The sequence below is a fragment of the Plasmodium knowlesi genome, assembly GCF_000006355.2.
Source record: "Plasmodium knowlesi strain H genome assembly, chromosome: 9".
In the NCBI taxonomy this organism is placed as follows: Eukaryota; Apicomplexa; class Aconoidasida; order Haemosporida; family Plasmodiidae; genus Plasmodium; species Plasmodium knowlesi.
In genome coordinates, this window is record NC_011910.2 from 1,832,993 (window position 1) to 1,852,078 (window position 19,086).

Genomic DNA, 19,086 nt, shown 5'->3' on the forward strand with positions numbered 1-19,086 from the left:
CCTCCTTTTAAACCTACTTTCCTTTCCCCCCTTAAAAATCTTCCTCCTTCTTTCTCCTTTAAATCATCTTTTCTTTTTCCCCCTTTGAAAACTTCCTCCTTCTTTCTCCCTTTTAGAACCTTTTTTTTTTTCCTTCCCTTTAAAAACCTTCCTTTTCCTTTCTTCTCCTCTATGAAAGAAATAAAAAAAAAAAAAACAGGAACCTCACCTTCCCTCTCCCCTTAAGGATGTTAAAATACCAAGCCACACTATTGTTCCAATAACCGAGGAAAATGAACCTTCTTTCTTTTCCCCCTTAGAAAACCTTCTTTCACTTCTCTTTAAACCTTCTTTCTCTTCCCCCCCCTAAACCTTCTTTCTTTTTCCTCCTTTAAACCTTCTTCCTTTTTTCCTCCCTTAAACTTTCCTTTTTTTTTTCCCCTTCCTTAAAATTGCCTTCTTTCTTTTTTCCTTCCTTTGAATCCTTATTTCTTCTTTCTTTTTCCCTTCCTTTGAATCCTTATTTCTTCTTTCTTTTTCCCTTCCTTTGAATCCTTATTTCTTCTTTCTTTTTCCCTTCCTTTGAATCCTTATTTCTTCTTTCTTTTTCCCTTCCTTTGAATCCTTATTTCTTCTTTTTTTTTTCCTTCCTTTGAATCCTTATTTCTTCTTTCTTTTTTCCTTCCTTTGAATCCTTATTTCTTCTTTCTTTTTTCCTTCCTTTGAATCCTTATTTCTTCTTTCTTTTCCCTTCAGAAACCTTCTTTTTCTTCCCTTTCGACCTATAAATCTTCTTTTTCATCCCCCTTTAAAAACCTTCTTTTTCTTCCTCCTTCAAATCTTCTTTTTCTTCCCTCTAAAACCTTCTTTCTTCTTCCTCCCTCTAATGAACCTTCTTTTATTCCGTTTAAAACCTTCTTTTTCTTCCCTCTAAAACCTTCTTTCTTCTTCCTCCCTCTAATGAACCTTCCTTTATTCCGTTTAAAACCTTCTTTTTCTTCTGCTTTAAACCTTCTTTCTTCTTTTTCCTCCCTTAAGAAACCTCCTTTCTTCTTCTTCCCCCTTTAAGAAACCTTCCTTCTCGTCCCCCCCTTAAATCTTCCTTTCCTTCCCTTCCCTCTGAACCTTCTTTCCCTTTTACTTTAAACCTTCTTTCCTTTTCCCTTTAAACTTTCTTCTTTTTCCTCCTTTAAGCAGCCTTCTTTCTTTTTCCTCCTTTAAAACCTTTCTTCTTTTTCCTCCTTTAAAACCTTTCTTCTTTTTCCTTCCCTCCCCTTTAAATCTTCTTTTTCTTTTCCTTCCCTCTTTAAATCTTCTTTCTTCTTTCCTTCCCTTTAAAAACCTTCTTTCCTTTTATCCCTTTAAAAACCTTCTTTCCTTTTATCCCTTAGAAAACCTTCCTTTTCCTTTCCTCCTTAAGAAATATTATTTTTCCTTTCTCCCTTAAGAAATATTCCTTTTTTCTTCTTCAACCTTTAAAACATGCTTACTTTTTACTTCCCTTAAAAACTTCTTTTTCTTCCCTTTAAACCTTCCTTCTTTTTTCCCCTTAGACCTTCTTTTCTTCTTATTCAATATTCCTTTTTCTTCCCTTAAGAAATCTTCTTTTTTTTCCTCCCTTAAAATCTTCCTCTTTCCCTATAAATGTTCTTTTCCTTTCCTCCCTAAGAAACCTTCTTTCTTTTTCCCTTTTAAACCTTCCTTTTCCTTTCCTTCCCTTTGAAAAACTTCTTTTTCTTCCCCCTTAAGAAATCTTCTTTTCTTTTCCTCCCTTTAAAAACTTCTTTTCCTTTCCCTCCTTAACAAACCTTCTTCTTCTTTCTTTTTCCTCCTTTTAAACCTACTTTCCTTTCTTCCTTAAAAAACTTTCTTTCTTTTTCCTCCTTTAAAAACCTTCTTTTTCTTCCCCCTTCAAGAAACCTTCTTTATTTCCCCTTAAACCTTCTTTCCTTCCCTCCATTAAACTTGCCTCCATTCTTTTTTCCCCCCTAAAGAACCTTCATCCTTCTTTCTTTACGTTTGAGAAACCTTCTTTTCTCCATTTAAAGAATTTCTTCCCTTCTTATATTATTGTTTTTTTTGGCAATGAAAAGAAGGGAACGAATCGAAAAGAAAAAAGGAACGAATAGAAAAAAAGAAAAGGGGGATTAATAGATCAGAAGAAGAAAACGATTAATTAGAATGGAATGATGATAATATAATAGAAAGAAGGACGACGGCGGAAGAGAATTGTTAATTTCAAATTGGAGAATTTTTTTTTTTTTTTCCTTTAATTCTATATATAATATATATATATTTTTTTAACCAAGACACAATCATGGCAGCAACAACAACAACGACAGCTGATCCATGCTCTGCCACCCCATCCCCTGAACAATCTCAAGAAAGACAACAGAGTGAGCAGATAAGGACAAAATTGAAGGAAGCATGGGAGCAAAAATTTCAACAGTTCAATGGGACTTCTGTACAACCTGGCCAAGCCGTAACCATTCCGGTAAGTACTTTTATCACTACTATTATTATTATATTTTTTTTTAGAGAAAAGGAAAAGAGAAAAGAAAAAGGAAAAGAAAAAAGAAAAAAGAAAAAAGAAAAAAGAAAAAAGAAAAAAGAAAAAAGAAAAAAGAAAAAAGAAAAAAGAAAAAAGAAAAAAGAAAAAAGAAAAAAGAAAAAAAGATGAATAAAGGAGTAGGCGGTGTGCGCTATCATAATTTAATATTTTACGGTGTATATGTGTAAGATTTCGCGTTTTTAGGTTGCGGGATTTAATATTTTTACGGTGTATATGTGTAGGATTTCGCGTTTTTAGGTTGCGGGATTTATAATATTTTACGGTGTATATGTGTAAGATTTCGTATTTTTCGGTTGCGGGATTTATAATATTTTACGGTGTATATGTGTAAGATTTTGCATTTTTAGGTTGCGAGATTTATAATATTTTACGGTGTATATGTGTAAGATTTTGTATTTAGTTTTGCGCGATTTAATATTTTTACGGTATACATGTGTAACATTTCGTATTTAGGTTGCGGGATTTATAATATTTTACGGTGTATATGTGTAAGATTTCGTATTTTTAGGTTGCGGGATTTAATATTTTAGAGGTGTACATGTGTAACATTTCGTATTTAGGTTGCGGGATTTATAATATTTTACGGTGTATATGTGTAAGATTTCGTATTTTTAGGTTGCGGGATTTAATATTTTAGAGGTGTACATGTGTAACATTTCGTATTTAGGTTTCGGGATTTATAGTATTTTACGGTGTATATGTGTAGGATTTCGCATTTTTAGGTTGCGGGATTTATAATATTTTACGGTGTACATGTGTAAGATTTCGAATTTAGGTTGCGGGATTTATAATATTTTACGGTGTCCATGTGTAAGATTTCGCATTTTTAGGTTGCGGGATTTATAATATTTTACGGTGTATATGTGTAAGATTTCGTATTTTTCGGTTGCGGGATTTATAATATTTTACGGTGTATATGTGTAAGATTTCGCATTTTTAGGTTGCGGGATTTATAATATTTTACGGTGTATATGTGTAAGATTTTGTATTTAGTTTTGCGCGATTTAATATTTTTACGGTATACATGTGTAACATTTCGTATTTAGGTTGCGAGATTTATAATATTTTACGGTGTATATGTGTAAGATTTTGTATTTAGTTTTGCGCGATTTAATATTTTTACGGTATACATGTGTAACATTTCGTATTTAGGTTGCGGGATTTATAATATTTTACGGTGTCCATGTGTAAGATTTCGCATTTTTAGGTTGCGGGATTTATAGTATTTTACGGTGTATATGTGTAGGATTTCGCATTTTTAGGTTGCGGGATTTATAATATTTTACGGTGTACATGTGTAAGATTTCGAATTTAGGTTGCGGGATTTATAATATTTTACGGTGTCCATGTGTAAGATTTCGCATTTTTAGGTTGCGGGATTTATAATATTTTACGGTGTATATGTGTAAGATTTCGTATTTTTCGGTTGCGGGATTTATAATATTTTACGGTGTATATGTGTAAGATTTCGCATTTTTAGGTTGCGGGATTTATAATATTTTACGGTGTATATGTGTAAGATTTTGTATTTAGTTTTGCGCGATTTAATATTTTTACGGTATACATGTGTAACATTTCGTATTTAGGTTGCGAGATTTATAATATTTTACGGTGTATATGTGTAAGATTTTGTATTTAGTTTTGCGCGATTTAATATTTTTACGGTATACATGTGTAACATTTCGTATTTAGGTTGCGGGATTTATAATATTTTACTGTGTCCATGTGTAAGATTTCGCATTTTTAGGTTGCGGGATTTATAATATTTTACGGTGTATATGTGTAAGATTTCGTATTTTTCGGTTGCGGGATTTATAATATTTTACGGTGTATATGTGTAAGATTTCGTATTTTTAGGTTGCGGGATTTAATATTTTAGAGGTGTACATGTGTAACATTTCGTATTTAGGTTTCGGGATTTATAATATTTTATGGTGTATATGTGTAGGATTTCGTATTTAGATTGCGAGATTTAATATTTTACGGTGTATGTGTAAGATTTCGCATTTTTAGGTTGCGGGATTTATTATATTTTACGGTGTATATGTGTAAGATTTTCTATTTAGGTTGCGGGATTTAATATTTTACGGTGTATGTGCATGATTTTGCATTTAGGTTGCGGATATAATATTTTACGGTGTATGTGTATGATTTCATATTTAGGTTGTGGGATTTAATATTTTGTGGTGTATATGTGTAGGATTCCGTATTTTCAGGGGTTAAGGTTCTTGGGTACGATATTAGCGATGTGGCCTTCCATTTAGTTTACAAGGAAAAGATTTTATTCTTTCGCGGAAAAAAAAAAAAAAAAAAATGGGAAAAAGAAAAAAGGAGAAAAAAAATTTCGCGGAGGAAAAAAAATAATGAAGAAAGAAAAAAAAAAAAAAAAAAAAGGAAATGGGGGGGATATTATGATAAGGAGGTTGTGGGGTGTTAGAAGTCAGATTCAGGGTATTAGAATAAACTTTGAGGGTATAGGAATAAGGTTTTAGGGATATTAGAATAAGGTTTCGGGGTTAGCTTTAGTTATTTTAGGGGGGGAAAGGAAAAACTCCTCGCAGACAGGGACCGGATACTATACCAAAACCTCCGATGAATGCCGCAGGCATAGGCTCTATCGAAAAACTCCTCGCACACTGAAGGGCAAACCGGATGGCACAGATAACGCATACTGCAGCAACCGGATGGTAGGAACCGGATAGTGGGGACAGGAAACTACACACTACAACCCGACAACCAAGAAGAAATAAAATAAAATAAGAAAAGAAAAATAAATAATGAAAAAAAAAGAAGAAGGAGAAGAGAAAAAAGGAAGGAGCTTTCTTCTTCGATGCCCACATAGATATGTCTTGTGTAAAATTTAACATATATGCATAAATTTCACATATATATATATATATATATATATATATGTATGTATGTGTTTGTAATAATTTGTTTTCTTTTTTTTTTGTCGTTTTATTTTTACTTTTTTTTATTTTTATTTTTAGGGTGGTCTGAAGGAAACTATGGAGAAAATGTTCGACGAATTGAGGACCTATTTAGATGTCCTAAAGCATTCTGACAGTGCTGCAACCGCATGTAAGGATTTGGTGGATCCACGTGCAAGTAGTGGTTTGAACCATGTAAAAGAAATATGCAAGGTGCTAGTGAAGACAGTCTACTGGATGGGCAATTTACAGAGTGATGGGAAGAAGAAAAATAGGGTGACCAAGGAAGACGATTGGAAGCAGTACCTAAAATGTGTAATTGGAAATGAAGTTATATTAAGAGTCCTGGGGAATAAATGTAAAGCAAAGGAACTTATGAAAGTTATCTCCGATACAATGAAAAAAGGGGGAAGTCAAGGTAATGGGGCAAGTGGCAGTAGTATCTGCTCCTGGGTTAATGCTCATGACATAGATTATATGAACCAGATTATTGGGACTGAAATGCAGGAATTTATAAATAAAGCCAAGAAGGGGACGAAGAACGGCGGTACTGAGGGGTTCGTTAATATAGTATCGTGGATGCCCTGTGAAGGAGACGACAAGAAGAAGGAAGAGCTGGATCAGAAAGCAAAACCTTGTCATAGTGATAGAATTATGGATTTATTAGAGGGTGGGATGTCTGCAAAATTACGTACAGTAATCGACCCAATAGAAAAGGCTAAAGATTGCATCCAGCAGAAAAAGGATGGAAATGACAAATTGTGTGAACGCCTAAAATGTATGGAATACCTATGGAATAAAACGGATCCATCAGCAGCGCAAGGGAACGTAAGGAAACAACTATATATATATACATACAACTATATGTACATACATATACATATATACATACAACTATATACACGTATGTATATGTACATACACTTATATACATACACACAAATATATGTATACATATATATGTGTATACATATATATACATATATGTATGTATATATTTATGTACATATATACTTACATACATGTATGTATACACATATGTGTATACATATACACATACATATGTATATATAGGTATACATATGTATGCATATATATATGTATATAGGTATACATATGTACGTATGTACATATACATATATATATATATATATATATATATATATATATATATATATATATATATATATATATATATATATATTACTACTTATGTAGAACACATTCTGGAATGAGAACTCTGGTGAAGTGAAAAAGTTATGGGAAGAACTATCAGGAGCGATGACGAAGAATGACACAAATGGGAACGAGGATTGCAATAAATTGCAAAATCCGTCTGACAAGACGGCATGCAATTATTTGCATGCCGGCTTCGAAGAACTGTATAAGAAGCCGTCGTCGCCGACAGGCGACGACGGCATCCTTTCTAAGAACAACCCATCGTTTAGACAAACGATGGGTTGTTTTTTACTTCACGCTTATGCAAAACACATGAAAGAAAAAGCAACTTGTCTTATTGATGAAGGAATAAGTAAGGCATTCACACTTGGTGAAGGTTTAAGTGCTAATGGTATTAAATGCAAGTGGGATGAGAACAACACTTGGGAAAATTGTACAATTAAGGAAGGTAGCAGCCAGAACGAAACGGAAGTAAAGAACAAATTGAATGACATTGTCACGAAGGACGACTCCAAAATAGTAGAAATGGCAAAGGTTGTAAATACAATGGACAGTCTATGTGATGGTGTCCAATGTGTAGGGAAGAGGTGGTTGAAGGAGATCAAAAAGAAGCCGAAGCCCGGAACTGCCCTGACAAAGGACGACTGGGTAAGGAAATAACCATTACACATATACACATATGTACATATATATGTATACATGTATGTATACATGTATGTATATATGTACATGTATATATGTATATGTATATATATGTATATATATATATGTATGTATATGTATATGTATATACCTTCCTTTTCTATATAGAAGGATTTCTGGGAAGAAGAAGTCAAGGTGAAGCTGAACAGTCTCTTTAATGGGGCCCCTACTGCTGGTAGTAGTGGCACCACAGATACCTATTGCACCGGCATTCCTGGCTCAGATAATGCAAATGAAGAAGCATGCAGACACATGGCAAAATTGTTGAATCACATGTACACAACCACAAATGGTAGCCCTAACAAATATTCTGATCAAATTATAAATTGTCTTTTATTAAATGCTTATGCTAAAAAATTAAAAGACGAAGCCAAAAAAAAAGGGTTTTGTAGCATAGATGAAGGAATAGAAAAAGCTTTCGCAAATGCTGGGAAGGATAAGAGTGGTAGTGGTTTTTCATGCCAATGGAAAGAAAACGACTATGAAAAATGCTCAATTACTACAAGTGCCACCACCACAGAAAACAATGTAAAGACCAACGTGGAATCACTGTTCAGCAAGAACAAACAGACGGAGGACCCCCAAATACAACAAACCTTGATTAACTTCAATAAGAACAATACCTTATGTGAACGAGTTAAATGTGCAGCGAAATGGTATAAGGACACCACGGGAAAGGTATGTGGACACCCGCCACCTGGTTGGGTAGTAAGGAATGACAATTACACATATACACATAAATACATGTATACATCTACATATATATACATGTATATACCTACATATGCATTTATGCATATGTATATATATATATATATATATATATATATATATATATATGTATGCATACATATATGTATATCTTCCATTTATATGTAGGAAAAATTCTGGGAGGAATACGTCAAGGGGAAACTGAGTAGTGTCCTCTCTGATACGGCTGTTAGTAATGGTGGCACTACTGATTATTGCAAGAACGGTTCCCTAGATAATGCAAATAAAGAAGCTTGTAAACTGTTTACTGCTAAATTAGAACTCATGTACAAAAATCAAAATGGGAGTGCTGGCAATAACAAATTGTCTGATCAAATTATACAATGTTCTTTGTTAAAAGCATATGCTGAAAAATTAAAAGACAAAGCACAGAAGGAAGGGTATTGTGACATAGAAAGTGGTTTAAAGGAAGCTTTTGAACAAAGTAGTGCCATTATGAATAATGGAGCATCCCAATGCGGAACTGGTACTAATGACAATAAATGTTTTGAATGCAAATGGGACGACAATACTATGAACGACCTTAATGGTTGTACCACGGGCAGTAACAATGACAATGTGAAGGACAAAGTGGAATCAACGTTAGAAGTCCACGACCAAACGAAGGACCCCCAAATACAACAAACTTTGACTAATATAAATAATAAAAACCCCCTCTGTCGACGTCTCCAATGTTTAGCATCTCGAGTACATGCACTTACCACATCCAGTACACACGGTGCAAGCACCACCAGCGCGGTAAGTAGAATATGGTGACGGAAAGGGGGAAAAAAATGTACATATAGAAGTATATACATACACATCTATATATACCACATATATACATATGCACATATACATACATATATGTATACACATATATATACATTTCCACGTATACACATATATACGTATATATATACGTATGTATATACATAAGTGTATAGATGTATGTATGTACGTATATACATATGTATATACATGTATATATGTATGTATATATATAAGTATATATATATATATATATATATATATATATATATATATATATATATATATATATATATATATATGTATTTATTCCACTTGCAGAAAGACTTCTGGACTGAGAAGGGCGAAGTGGCAACACTATGGAAAGAATTGTCTGATGCAATGAAGGGGAAAGGGAAAAACGGTAACGAAGAATGTAATAATCTGACAACTCCTTCTGAAAAGACGGCTTGCAAATTTTTGCATGGCGGCTTCCAAGAACTGTACAAGGATACGGCGGGGACGCCGTCGCCGTCAGGCGGCGATAACAAACTTTTGTCCAACCCATCGTTTAGACAAACGATGGGTTGTTTTTTACTTCACGCTTATGCAAAACACATGAAAGAAAAAGCAACTTGTCTTATTGATGAAGGAATAGAGAAGGCATTCGAACTTGGGGAGAAACTTAGTAGTAATGGTACTAATGATAATTGCAAGGGTGGTAAAACTTGCATTCCATGCAAATTGGCAGATAATGCCCAATTGGGCAGTTGCCAAATTACTACAAATGGCGCAAATGGCCAGGCCACTGGCCTAAATGACAAGGTTGAGGACAAATTGAAGACCATCGTCCATAAGGACAAGGACCCTAACATTCGAACAATGTTAACTAAAATAAATGAAATGAAAACTTTATGTGATCGTGTCCAATGTGTATCCGAGAAATGGTTAAGGGTAAAGAAGAATAAGATGAATGGTGAATCCTTGTCAGAGGACGACTGGGTAAGGGAATAACCATTACACATACATACATATATATATGCACATATATATACGTTTATAGATATATGTACAACACATCTATATATATATATATATATATATATATATATATATATATATATTACTTCAATTGTAGAATGAAATGTGGACCGAAGTCCAAACTCAAGTCACCGAACTTGACAAGAACATAGGAACGAATAAAGATGACACCGAAGCAGACGGTCTGTGCAAGGATGTTCAATGTACCCATGGTAATGCAGATGGTTGTGTAAGCAAGGATACATGCAAACTTATTGTTAAAGCATTGATGGACATACATAAAATCAAGAAAGAGGGAACAGGTTCAGAAGCGGAACAAGAGAATAATAGAATATTTAAATCTACCATGCGTTGTGTAATACTCAATGCATTCGCACAGAAATTAAGAGAACGTGCAGAAAAGGGTGGTTATGCTTGTGCTGTACAGAGAGGAATTGAAGAGGCCTTCAATGTTGGGGGCACGCAGCGCAATACCTGGTGTAGGGGGAGTGGTAAGGATGATGGTTCATGTGAAGAATGTGAGAGAAGGGAGTGCACGGGTTCAAGAATAGGGGGGAAGACTTACCTGTGGACTGAAGTAATGAATAAGTTAAATACGAACACCAACACCAAAGTACAATCCACATTGTCCGAAATAAAAAAGAAGGTCACTTTATGTGATCGCGTGAATTGCATAGCGAATTGGTACCATAAAGAAAAGGGACAGGGGAAGGGGGAGGTAAGTGGCCATATATATAATTGTCCACTTTATGAGATGATAGAATGGTGCACAGTGTACATGTGCACTATATATATTCCCATAGGATGGATGAATATATAATACATATATACACATATGTTACATATATACCTATATATATTTTACATATACATATATATACATGTACACATATATATACATATATATACATATATATACATATATACATATATATATATACATATATATATATATATAATACCACCACCACCTTATACAGGAAAAATTCTGGACGGAGCATGTCAAGGCATTGTGGGAAGAACTGTCCGAAGCAATGAAGGGGAAAGGAAATGACAATGGAAACGGAGTTTGTGCTATGATGGGAGAGAATGGCACTGAAGAGAGGGATGCCACCGATCCTGAAAGGAAGGCGTGCAATTATTTGCATGCCGGTCTAAAAGCACTGTACAACAATAGTTCGACGGCGACGACGACGTTGTCGCCGTCGTCAACAAGAAAAGATAATCAAGTTTTGAACCATAAACCTTTTAGACGAACGATGGGTTGCTTATTACTTCACGCTTATGCAAAGAAAATGAAGGACGAAGCAAAATGTGAAATAGAGGCTGGAATAAAAAAAGCTTTTCTGAATGCAGGTAGTTGCAATGGTGGTGCTGGTTCCAGTGGTAAGAAACCTTGTGTTCCGTGCCAATGGGATGAAAACATCCTGGAAACTTGCCAAATTACCACAAATGGCACTCCCGAGAAGGTAGAAAAGAAGTTAGAACATGTAGAATCTGATATTAACAAAACCTCCACTACGAACTTAACGGAAATAAACAAAACAGAGTCTTTATGTGACTATATTAAATGCGCCGGACCCAAATGGTTCAAAAAGAACCAGGGGAAGAATGGTGGTGCTGCTACTAACAAGACATGGGTAAGTACTACCACAACCAATACAACCACCACAACACTGATGGGGTAGAGAGAAAAAAAAAAAAATTCACATTCCGGGTGTTGGAATAAGGTTGTATGGGTATTAGAATAAGGTTTTATGGGTGTTCGAATAAGGCTGTAGGGTTGCTGGAATAAGGTTGTGTGGGTGTTCGAATAAGGCTGTAGGGGGGTTACAATATGGTTGTTGGGGTGTTAGAATAAGGTTGTATGGGTGTTAGAATAAGGTGTTTGGGGTGTTAGAATAAGGTTGTATGGGTGTTAGAATAAGGTGTTTGGGGTGTTAGAATGAGGTGTTTGGGGTGTTAGAATAAGGTCTGAGGGGTATAAGAAGAAGGTTGTACGGGTGTTAGAAGTCAGATTCCGGGTTTAGGAGGGAGGTGTCAGGGTGTAAGAACTTAGATTCCGGGTTTAGGACAAAGGGGTCAGGGTGTTAGAATTCATATTCCGCGTTTAGGCAGAAGGTGTCAGGGTTTTAGAACTTAGATTCCGGTTTTAGGAATGAGGTTGCAGGGGTACTATAATAAGGTTGTAGGGGTGTTAGAATTCGGATTCCGAGTTTAGGTTGAAGGTTGTTGGGGTGTTAGAATATGGTTGTTCTGGGGGTGTTGGAGTTATGTTGTTGGGGTGTTGGAATGATGTTGTTTGGGGTGTTGTAATAAGGTTTTAGAGTTGTTAGAATATGGTTGTAAGGGTGTTAGAATAAGGTTTAGGGGTTAGCGTTAGCTACTTTAGGGGGGGAGAGGAAAAATTCCTCGAAGACCTTGACGGGATACGACAAGAACCGGATGGCAGACGAAGACCGGATACTACATAACCTATCACTAAGCAACTACATATATATATAACCTTTTCTTTTCTTTTTTTTTTTTACAGTGTGAATTTTGGGATACGGGTGTCAAACCAACATTGCAGAATATGTTCCAACACATCGCCTCCGAAGGACAGAAGAATGGAAGCAAAACTAATCCTGTATGTGAACAGTTTGGTGATGGTAATAATGATAGTGTCGAAAGAAAAGCTTGTAATCATATCACAGCAGGGTTACAACACATTAAGGACATTCAACCAAGTGGTCGTAATGGTCAAGACAACCACCTGCTCGAACGAGCAGTTGGTTGTATTGCTCTTAACATGTACGCTGATCAAATAATTAATGAAGCGAAAGATAAATGTCCCATTGATGAGAACAAAATAAAGGCAATGTTTGATGATTGGAATAAAAAATATAATAAATCTTCGTCTTCGACTTCGTGTAATAGTGTCAGTGGTGGTAATAATAATGGTTGCTTTGTTTGTAAAAGGGAGAAAAGTTATGAGGTTTGCCAGCTGAGCGTCGAAGACGCTCTGGTGGAAACATCAATACCATCACCAAATGGACAAAATTGCGAAAAAAACAAAACTGAAGCAATTAAAGTCCAAGATCAAATGAAAAACCTCCTCAACAACGAAGACGACCAATCCCAACCCCAATCCAACTCTACCATTAAATCCAACATAGGGACCACTTTATCTACTATCACTAACATGACCTCTTCTTTCTGTACTCAAATCCAATGCGCAGCAAAAAAATACTACGTAAAAAAAAAAAACAACCCTAATGCAAAAAGCAGCGATGTGTCTTGGGTAAGAAAACCAACATCAATAACAACTACATATATACATATATATACACATATATATGTATATGTATATATAAGTATATATGTACATATATGTATATGTATATATGTATATATGTATATGTATATATATGTATATATGTATATGTATATGTATATATGTATATGTATATATATATGTATATATGTATATATGTATATATGTATACATATACATATATATTTCTATCTCGCTTCCTTCTTCTTTTATGATCAGAGTGCCATATACAATGACGCCGCGACCGAATTAGCGGAACTTTTAAAAGATATGAACAACCCTACAAAGCAGAAGAACGTTGACAAATACTGCGACAACGACGCTAATTGGAAGAATTTAGGCCATAAAGAAAAACATACAAATAAAGCAGCTTGTTTGCTTTTTGCTGCAGGATTAGAGCACATTTATACTCATGGTAATGACCAAAAGAAGGGCCCATCGTTTGTCCAAACGATGGGTTGTTTATTTCTTAAAGAATATGCAAAACAATTAAAAGAATTGGCGAATAAAGAAAAAAAGCATAAGGTACATCCTCGCTGTAGTGTAGATTCGGGCATAGATCACGCTTTTAGCAAAAGTAATATCATTATGAATGACACACCTCCATGCAGTAATGGTAATAATTCTTGTTTTGTGTGCACACAAGACGATTATAATAATTGCCAAATTGGCAAGGATGAAGTAAAGCCCAAAGTTGAAGCAATATTCAAAGACCAACGGAACAAAGAACATATGCAACAAACATTAGAGAATACAGTCTGTCCCATCCTTCTTACGGATATCCTTACCCCTTTTCTTCCTTTGGCTCCTGTCTCTATTGGCCTTTCTGCTATGGCTTATTACCTTTGGAAGGTAAGATAAAAAAAAAAAAAAAAAATTAATGAAAAAAAAAAATTAATGAAAAAAAAAAATTTTAATGGACAAAATTAATTGTTAAAAGGAAAAAATTTTTTTTTTAATGCTTAATAGGAAAAAAAAATTTTAATGGTTAAAAGGAAAAAAGAAAATTTTTAATGGTTAAAAGGAAAAAAAAATTTTTTTAAATGGTTAAAAGGAAAAAAAAAATTCTTTAATGGTTAAAAGGAAAAAAATTTTTTTTTTTTTAATGGTTAAAAGAATAAAAAAAAATTTTTTCTAATGATTAAAAGGAAAAAAAAAATTTTAATGTGTAAGAAGAATATTTCACAATCTTCTTAGCAAAAATATCCTCTCATTTTTTTTTTTTTTTTTTTTTTGTAGTATTTTGGTCCTCTTGGTAAAGGAGGAGCACGTTTCAGAAGATCTCCTGCTGAAATTCCTGGTTCATCAGTACAGGAACAAGTCCTCGATCATGTGCAACAAGATAGTTCACATGAATATCGTTTGGTGAAAGAACGAAAACCTCGTTCTGCTCCAACGAGAACGAAACGTTCTGGTCCCGTGAATCGTCGCACGATTATTGAAATTCATTTTGAAGTGTTGGATGAATGTCAAAAAGGGGACACACAATTGGCTCAGAAGGATTTTCTGGAACTTTTGGTTCAGGAGTTCATGGGATCCGAATTAATGGAAGAAGAACAGGTTTCTAAGGAAGAAGTTCCTATGGAAAGTGTTCCAATGGAACTTGTTCCTATTGAAGAGGTTCCAAGTTTAGGTTCCGGGTTACTGGTTTAAGGTTCAGTGTTCATGGTCTCAGGTTCACGGTTTAAGGTTTAAGGTTCAGTGTTTAGGGTTCATGGTCCCAGGTTCAGTGTTCAGGTTTTATGGTTTCAGGGTTTAGGGTTCCGGCTTTAGGGTTAAGGGTAAGGTGGTTTCCCGTTTAAAAATAAGGTAGTTTGTGGGTGTGTGGAAAGGGCTTCCATGATTTTGTGTTCCCCAGGTTAAGGATAAGGTAGGTTCCTGTTAAAGGTAAAGTTGGTTCCGTGTTAAGGAAGAAGACATTGTTCCTAAGGAAAATGTTCCAAGGGAACGTGTTCCAAATTTAGGTTTCGGTTTCAGTGTTTAGGGTTCACAGTTTAGGGTTCATGGACCCAAGTTTAGTTTACAGGAGTAGGGTTGTGATTTGAAATAGAACTTTTTTTTTGTGAAAATTAAGGCATCCATTTGAACATTGAGAAAAGGGGACGGAAATTTGAATGAGGAGGAAGAGAAAGAAAATATTGTATTTGTGCGATTATTCTGTGTATGATGAAGGAATTTGTATATACTTAGTTCAGCATCTAACAGAAAAACACATCTTACATAAGTAAGACGATTGTATGCAGATACTAATCCATTGGCAACAATGATGTGGTGGTGTATTGTTTGAAGATGTGGGTGGGAGGCAGCTTTATTCGAATCATTTATTAGAAAATATTCGAAAAAAATCAAAACGACGTATGGTGTTGCATTCCATAAATTCTTCTATACATATATTTTAAATGGGGTAGCCACCTTCAGCAGAAAACCGCATTTTTCTGCACATTTCTAAATTTTGTCGAATTTAATTTAAATCCTGTTTCGAAAATAGTTGTGACCACGAAGTTCATTATTTATTCCTTCCATTTTTTTTTTTTTTTTTAACAGAATACCTATATAATGTAATATGCAAACTATTACATGAATATGTAGAGTTTGAATATGTAATTAAATGGCAGTGATATATGTTTACGTCTCTATTTTTTGATCATCGAAAAGTTTATTAAACTATTTGTTTCTTCTTTTAAGCTCTATATGCACATATATTATTAACTTCCCACAGGAACCATGTTTTTTCGACATACAACAATTGAATACAATATTCGTTTAATTCATCACCACCCTCTTATTTTTTTAAGTGGATATTTTTTTCTTTCCTCAAGTGAACTTATTTCTCTCTTTTTTAAATCCATATAGTAAAAAATTCGAAAGCATAGAAAAAAAAAAAAAAAAAAAAAAAAAAAATTAATACACAATAAAATGATCAAAACTAATCAACATAAAAAAAAATTAAATAAAAACTATAATACGTAAAAGCACATGGGGCGGTTACACGTTAGTGTACTTACACCATTTCATTTGACAGACCATTTGGAGGAAGGAAGAAAAAGCCAATCGTCTCCCACCTTTTCTGGTAAAAAAAAAAAAAGGATTATTAACAATTGTTGGAGGGGGAAGAGACTTTAACGTTGGAACAGGAATTGAATAAGGGGGTGACCATAACCACAAAATGGGAAATGTCGCATTAACTAATTTCCTACACAAGGGGGTTGTGGGAAGTACCTCCCACCTTCCGCTCCCATTCTCCCCCCCTCAATATTTCTGACAGCGCATCATAACGAAGTTGGAGGTGTCGGTAAATTCGGAGAACTTTGCCTCGTAGAGATCTTGGCTTAAATTGAGAAAGGGGCTAATAAAATAGTGACTCGGGGGGGTGAACAACTGTATGTCGTAATTCCCGTTTTTTAATTGTTCCAGGAATTCTTGAGATCCATCCCTGTTCTTTCTATACACATATAGAAAAATGCCATTTGTTTTCAATGTTAAGTTAATTATATGGATAAGTGATGGTACGATTTTTTTATCGTATATTAAATCACTCCCAATAATGTAGTCAAATGTGACAATTTGCTCGTTCTGATGTGGATATGTATCCTCATTGGTCCAATCGATATTGCATACTTTTATTTTATTCCTCCATGTTGAATCTAGTTTGCTAAAGAGTTCTTCATTTAATAGGATATTATGCGAAATATTATTTAGAGTGAATGGGTTTACATCGCTAATGACTACTTGCTCCGGTCCTTGGTCGGTTCCGTTGCGAAAAATGTTTGCATGTGTGAAAAGTGAAATGCTCCCTAGTCCACTTCCTGCACCGAGTTCCAACACTAGTTTGTTGTTAAAAAGTGTGTTATTCTGGACGCACAAATCACAGATCCATTTGCTCATCGTGAGACAGCACTCCCAAATGTTAATCCCTGTGATGTCATTATGGGAGTGGATTTCTTCTCCCGATGTTCTGCCATCCTCAAATGAATTTCCAAAATAGTTTAGCCCAATTTCTCTTATTCGTATAATGGCCTCTTCTTCGTTTTCCCCGTTCTTTATTTTTGCCTCCCTGCTGATGAGCAACTGATGGGTGCATTCCTGAATTATTTTTGCATCTCCCAGGTTTGTCGTGAATGATGTGTCTTCGTGACCACTGGGTGCGTTGTCCTGACGGTTGGCTACGCCGTTTACGTTACTCATTATGTTCTCACCTTGATCGTCCAGCACACTAGACATGGGGTGGCTCAGAACAAGGTGCAAAATATTTTCGTCTTGGGCGTTGAATGCCTCCGACAGAATGTTCTTACTAAATTCGTTTTTCCTTAGAAGGTCGATTTTGTTTGCTCCCTTGTATAGGCGAATTTGTTCCTCCCACGTTTCTCTCTGACCGCTTAAAATATTATTTCCCACATTGTTACCACTGTCTCCATTGCTCAATCTGTTATAATTATTATCAGAGAAAATATTCCCGAAAAAATTCATCGAGTTTATTTTATTTTTGGCATGGACACTTAGCTGATATTCCTCCTTCATTAGAGAACTATGCGAAAAATCTTCCCTCATATTTTCATACAGTTCGTTTTTTTTCCTTTCCACTGTGGTATATTCTTTGCTATATAGAAGGTAATCGAAAAGTAGTACTTCCTTTACAGCTTCGTAATGTTTATTCTGTATGGCCCACATGAGGGGGCTATTTCCACTGGCATTCAGTTGGTTATGTCCAATTGCGCATTCATATAGCAGAAAGCGAATCATGTCTACATTGTTATTTGCGCATGCAAAATGAAGGAGTGTGTTTTCATTTTCGTCCTTCACATCGTTAATTGAGCTTATATTCCCATGTTGAAGGATTCTTTTAACTTCCACAATGTCGTCCGTCCTTACGTAATAAATCAGGTCATCGATCTCATCATCCAGGTTATTGCTGTTGTTATTTACGGGAGTAGCACTCTGGCATTCTTCATCTGCCATTATGACAATTTTTTTGTGTAGTGAAATTTGGGGGAATGCGGTGAATATCGCCTGAATAGTATCCTCAAAGATTTATACTTCGTCGTGATGACGATGCGGGCGCATATGCAAGGTGCGTCTGACCTTCCTAATGTAGTGTCAGTATGCACTGCGCTCTGCACAGATCACAAGGAGGGCTCAATGAACGTGTTATGCCCCCGTGTCAACGTTTGGGGGTGGACTGAATTTGACAATAAGGTACATACAAGGGAAAATAAGTAATTAAGAATATACGAACGTATTAATGTATACAAGTGCGAACAAAGGGATCCATGAGAGGTACCATGCGAGCATGCTCCATTTTTCGTCGCCCTGTTCTAACAACCGCGCGCAACTGTAAAATTATATACGACCACGGTAGTGACGTTTTCCCGTATGTTATTGATACGTATATTCCTTGGTATATTTTTTCTTAATATGTTTTCTTTTAACATAATGATATGCTTCGGGAACAGGGGAGGAAGAAAAAGAAAAAAAAGGAAATTTAATTCGATCCACTTTTGTAGAAGTAACGCCGTTTTGTCATTGCGACTTTTTCTTATTTTTCTTTTTATATATGTAAATTATTTTTTTTTTGAAACAGTCAGCTACCTCTTTTTTTTTTTTCGGGGCAAATTTTTTCCTTATTTTTTCGACATGGGGAAAAAAAGCGGAAAAAAAAAATTTCACATGTGAAGAAAATTTGTTCATTCCGACGCCACTCTCAACATTATGAAAGAATATAAGTGGAGCAAAAATTTAGTGGTAATTAGATAAGCCCTGTATGCACATTAAGCAAAATAATGACTGCAAAACGTTGGCGTAAATGATATCATGTCACCATACGGTACACTAGGTGATGAGATAGCCTCACCCTCACCAGAAAATAAAAT

The 19,086-nt window shown here is 35.0% G+C and overlaps 2 protein-coding genes across 2 annotated transcripts; one reads left to right on the forward strand and one right to left on the reverse strand.

Annotated features, from left to right (window-relative positions):
- Positions 1 to 5,395: 5,395 nt before the first annotated feature.
- Positions 5,396 to 14,872, forward strand: PKNH_0940500 (SICAvar, type I; the record flags this gene model as incomplete). Its single annotated transcript, XM_039114068.1, has 11 exons — positions 5,396 to 5,404; positions 5,542 to 6,309; positions 6,700 to 7,308; positions 7,471 to 8,040; positions 8,242 to 8,871; positions 9,205 to 9,864; positions 10,001 to 10,621; positions 10,884 to 11,543; positions 12,437 to 13,186; positions 13,439 to 14,071; positions 14,459 to 14,872. The coding sequence occupies 11 exons, from the start codon at positions 5,396 to 5,398 to the stop codon at positions 14,870 to 14,872; spliced, it is 6,324 nt and encodes a 2,107-aa protein (XP_038969690.1).
- A 1,596-nt stretch (positions 14,873 to 16,468) lies between these two features.
- On the reverse strand, positions 16,469 to 18,175 carry PKNH_0940600 (methyltransferase, putative; the record flags this gene model as incomplete). The annotated part of the gene is made up of 1 exon (XM_002259394.1): positions 16,469 to 18,175. The coding sequence occupies one exon, from the start codon at positions 18,173 to 18,175 to the stop codon at positions 16,469 to 16,471; it is 1,707 nt and encodes a 568-aa protein (XP_002259430.1).
- Between the last annotated feature and the right edge of the window lie 911 nt (positions 18,176 to 19,086).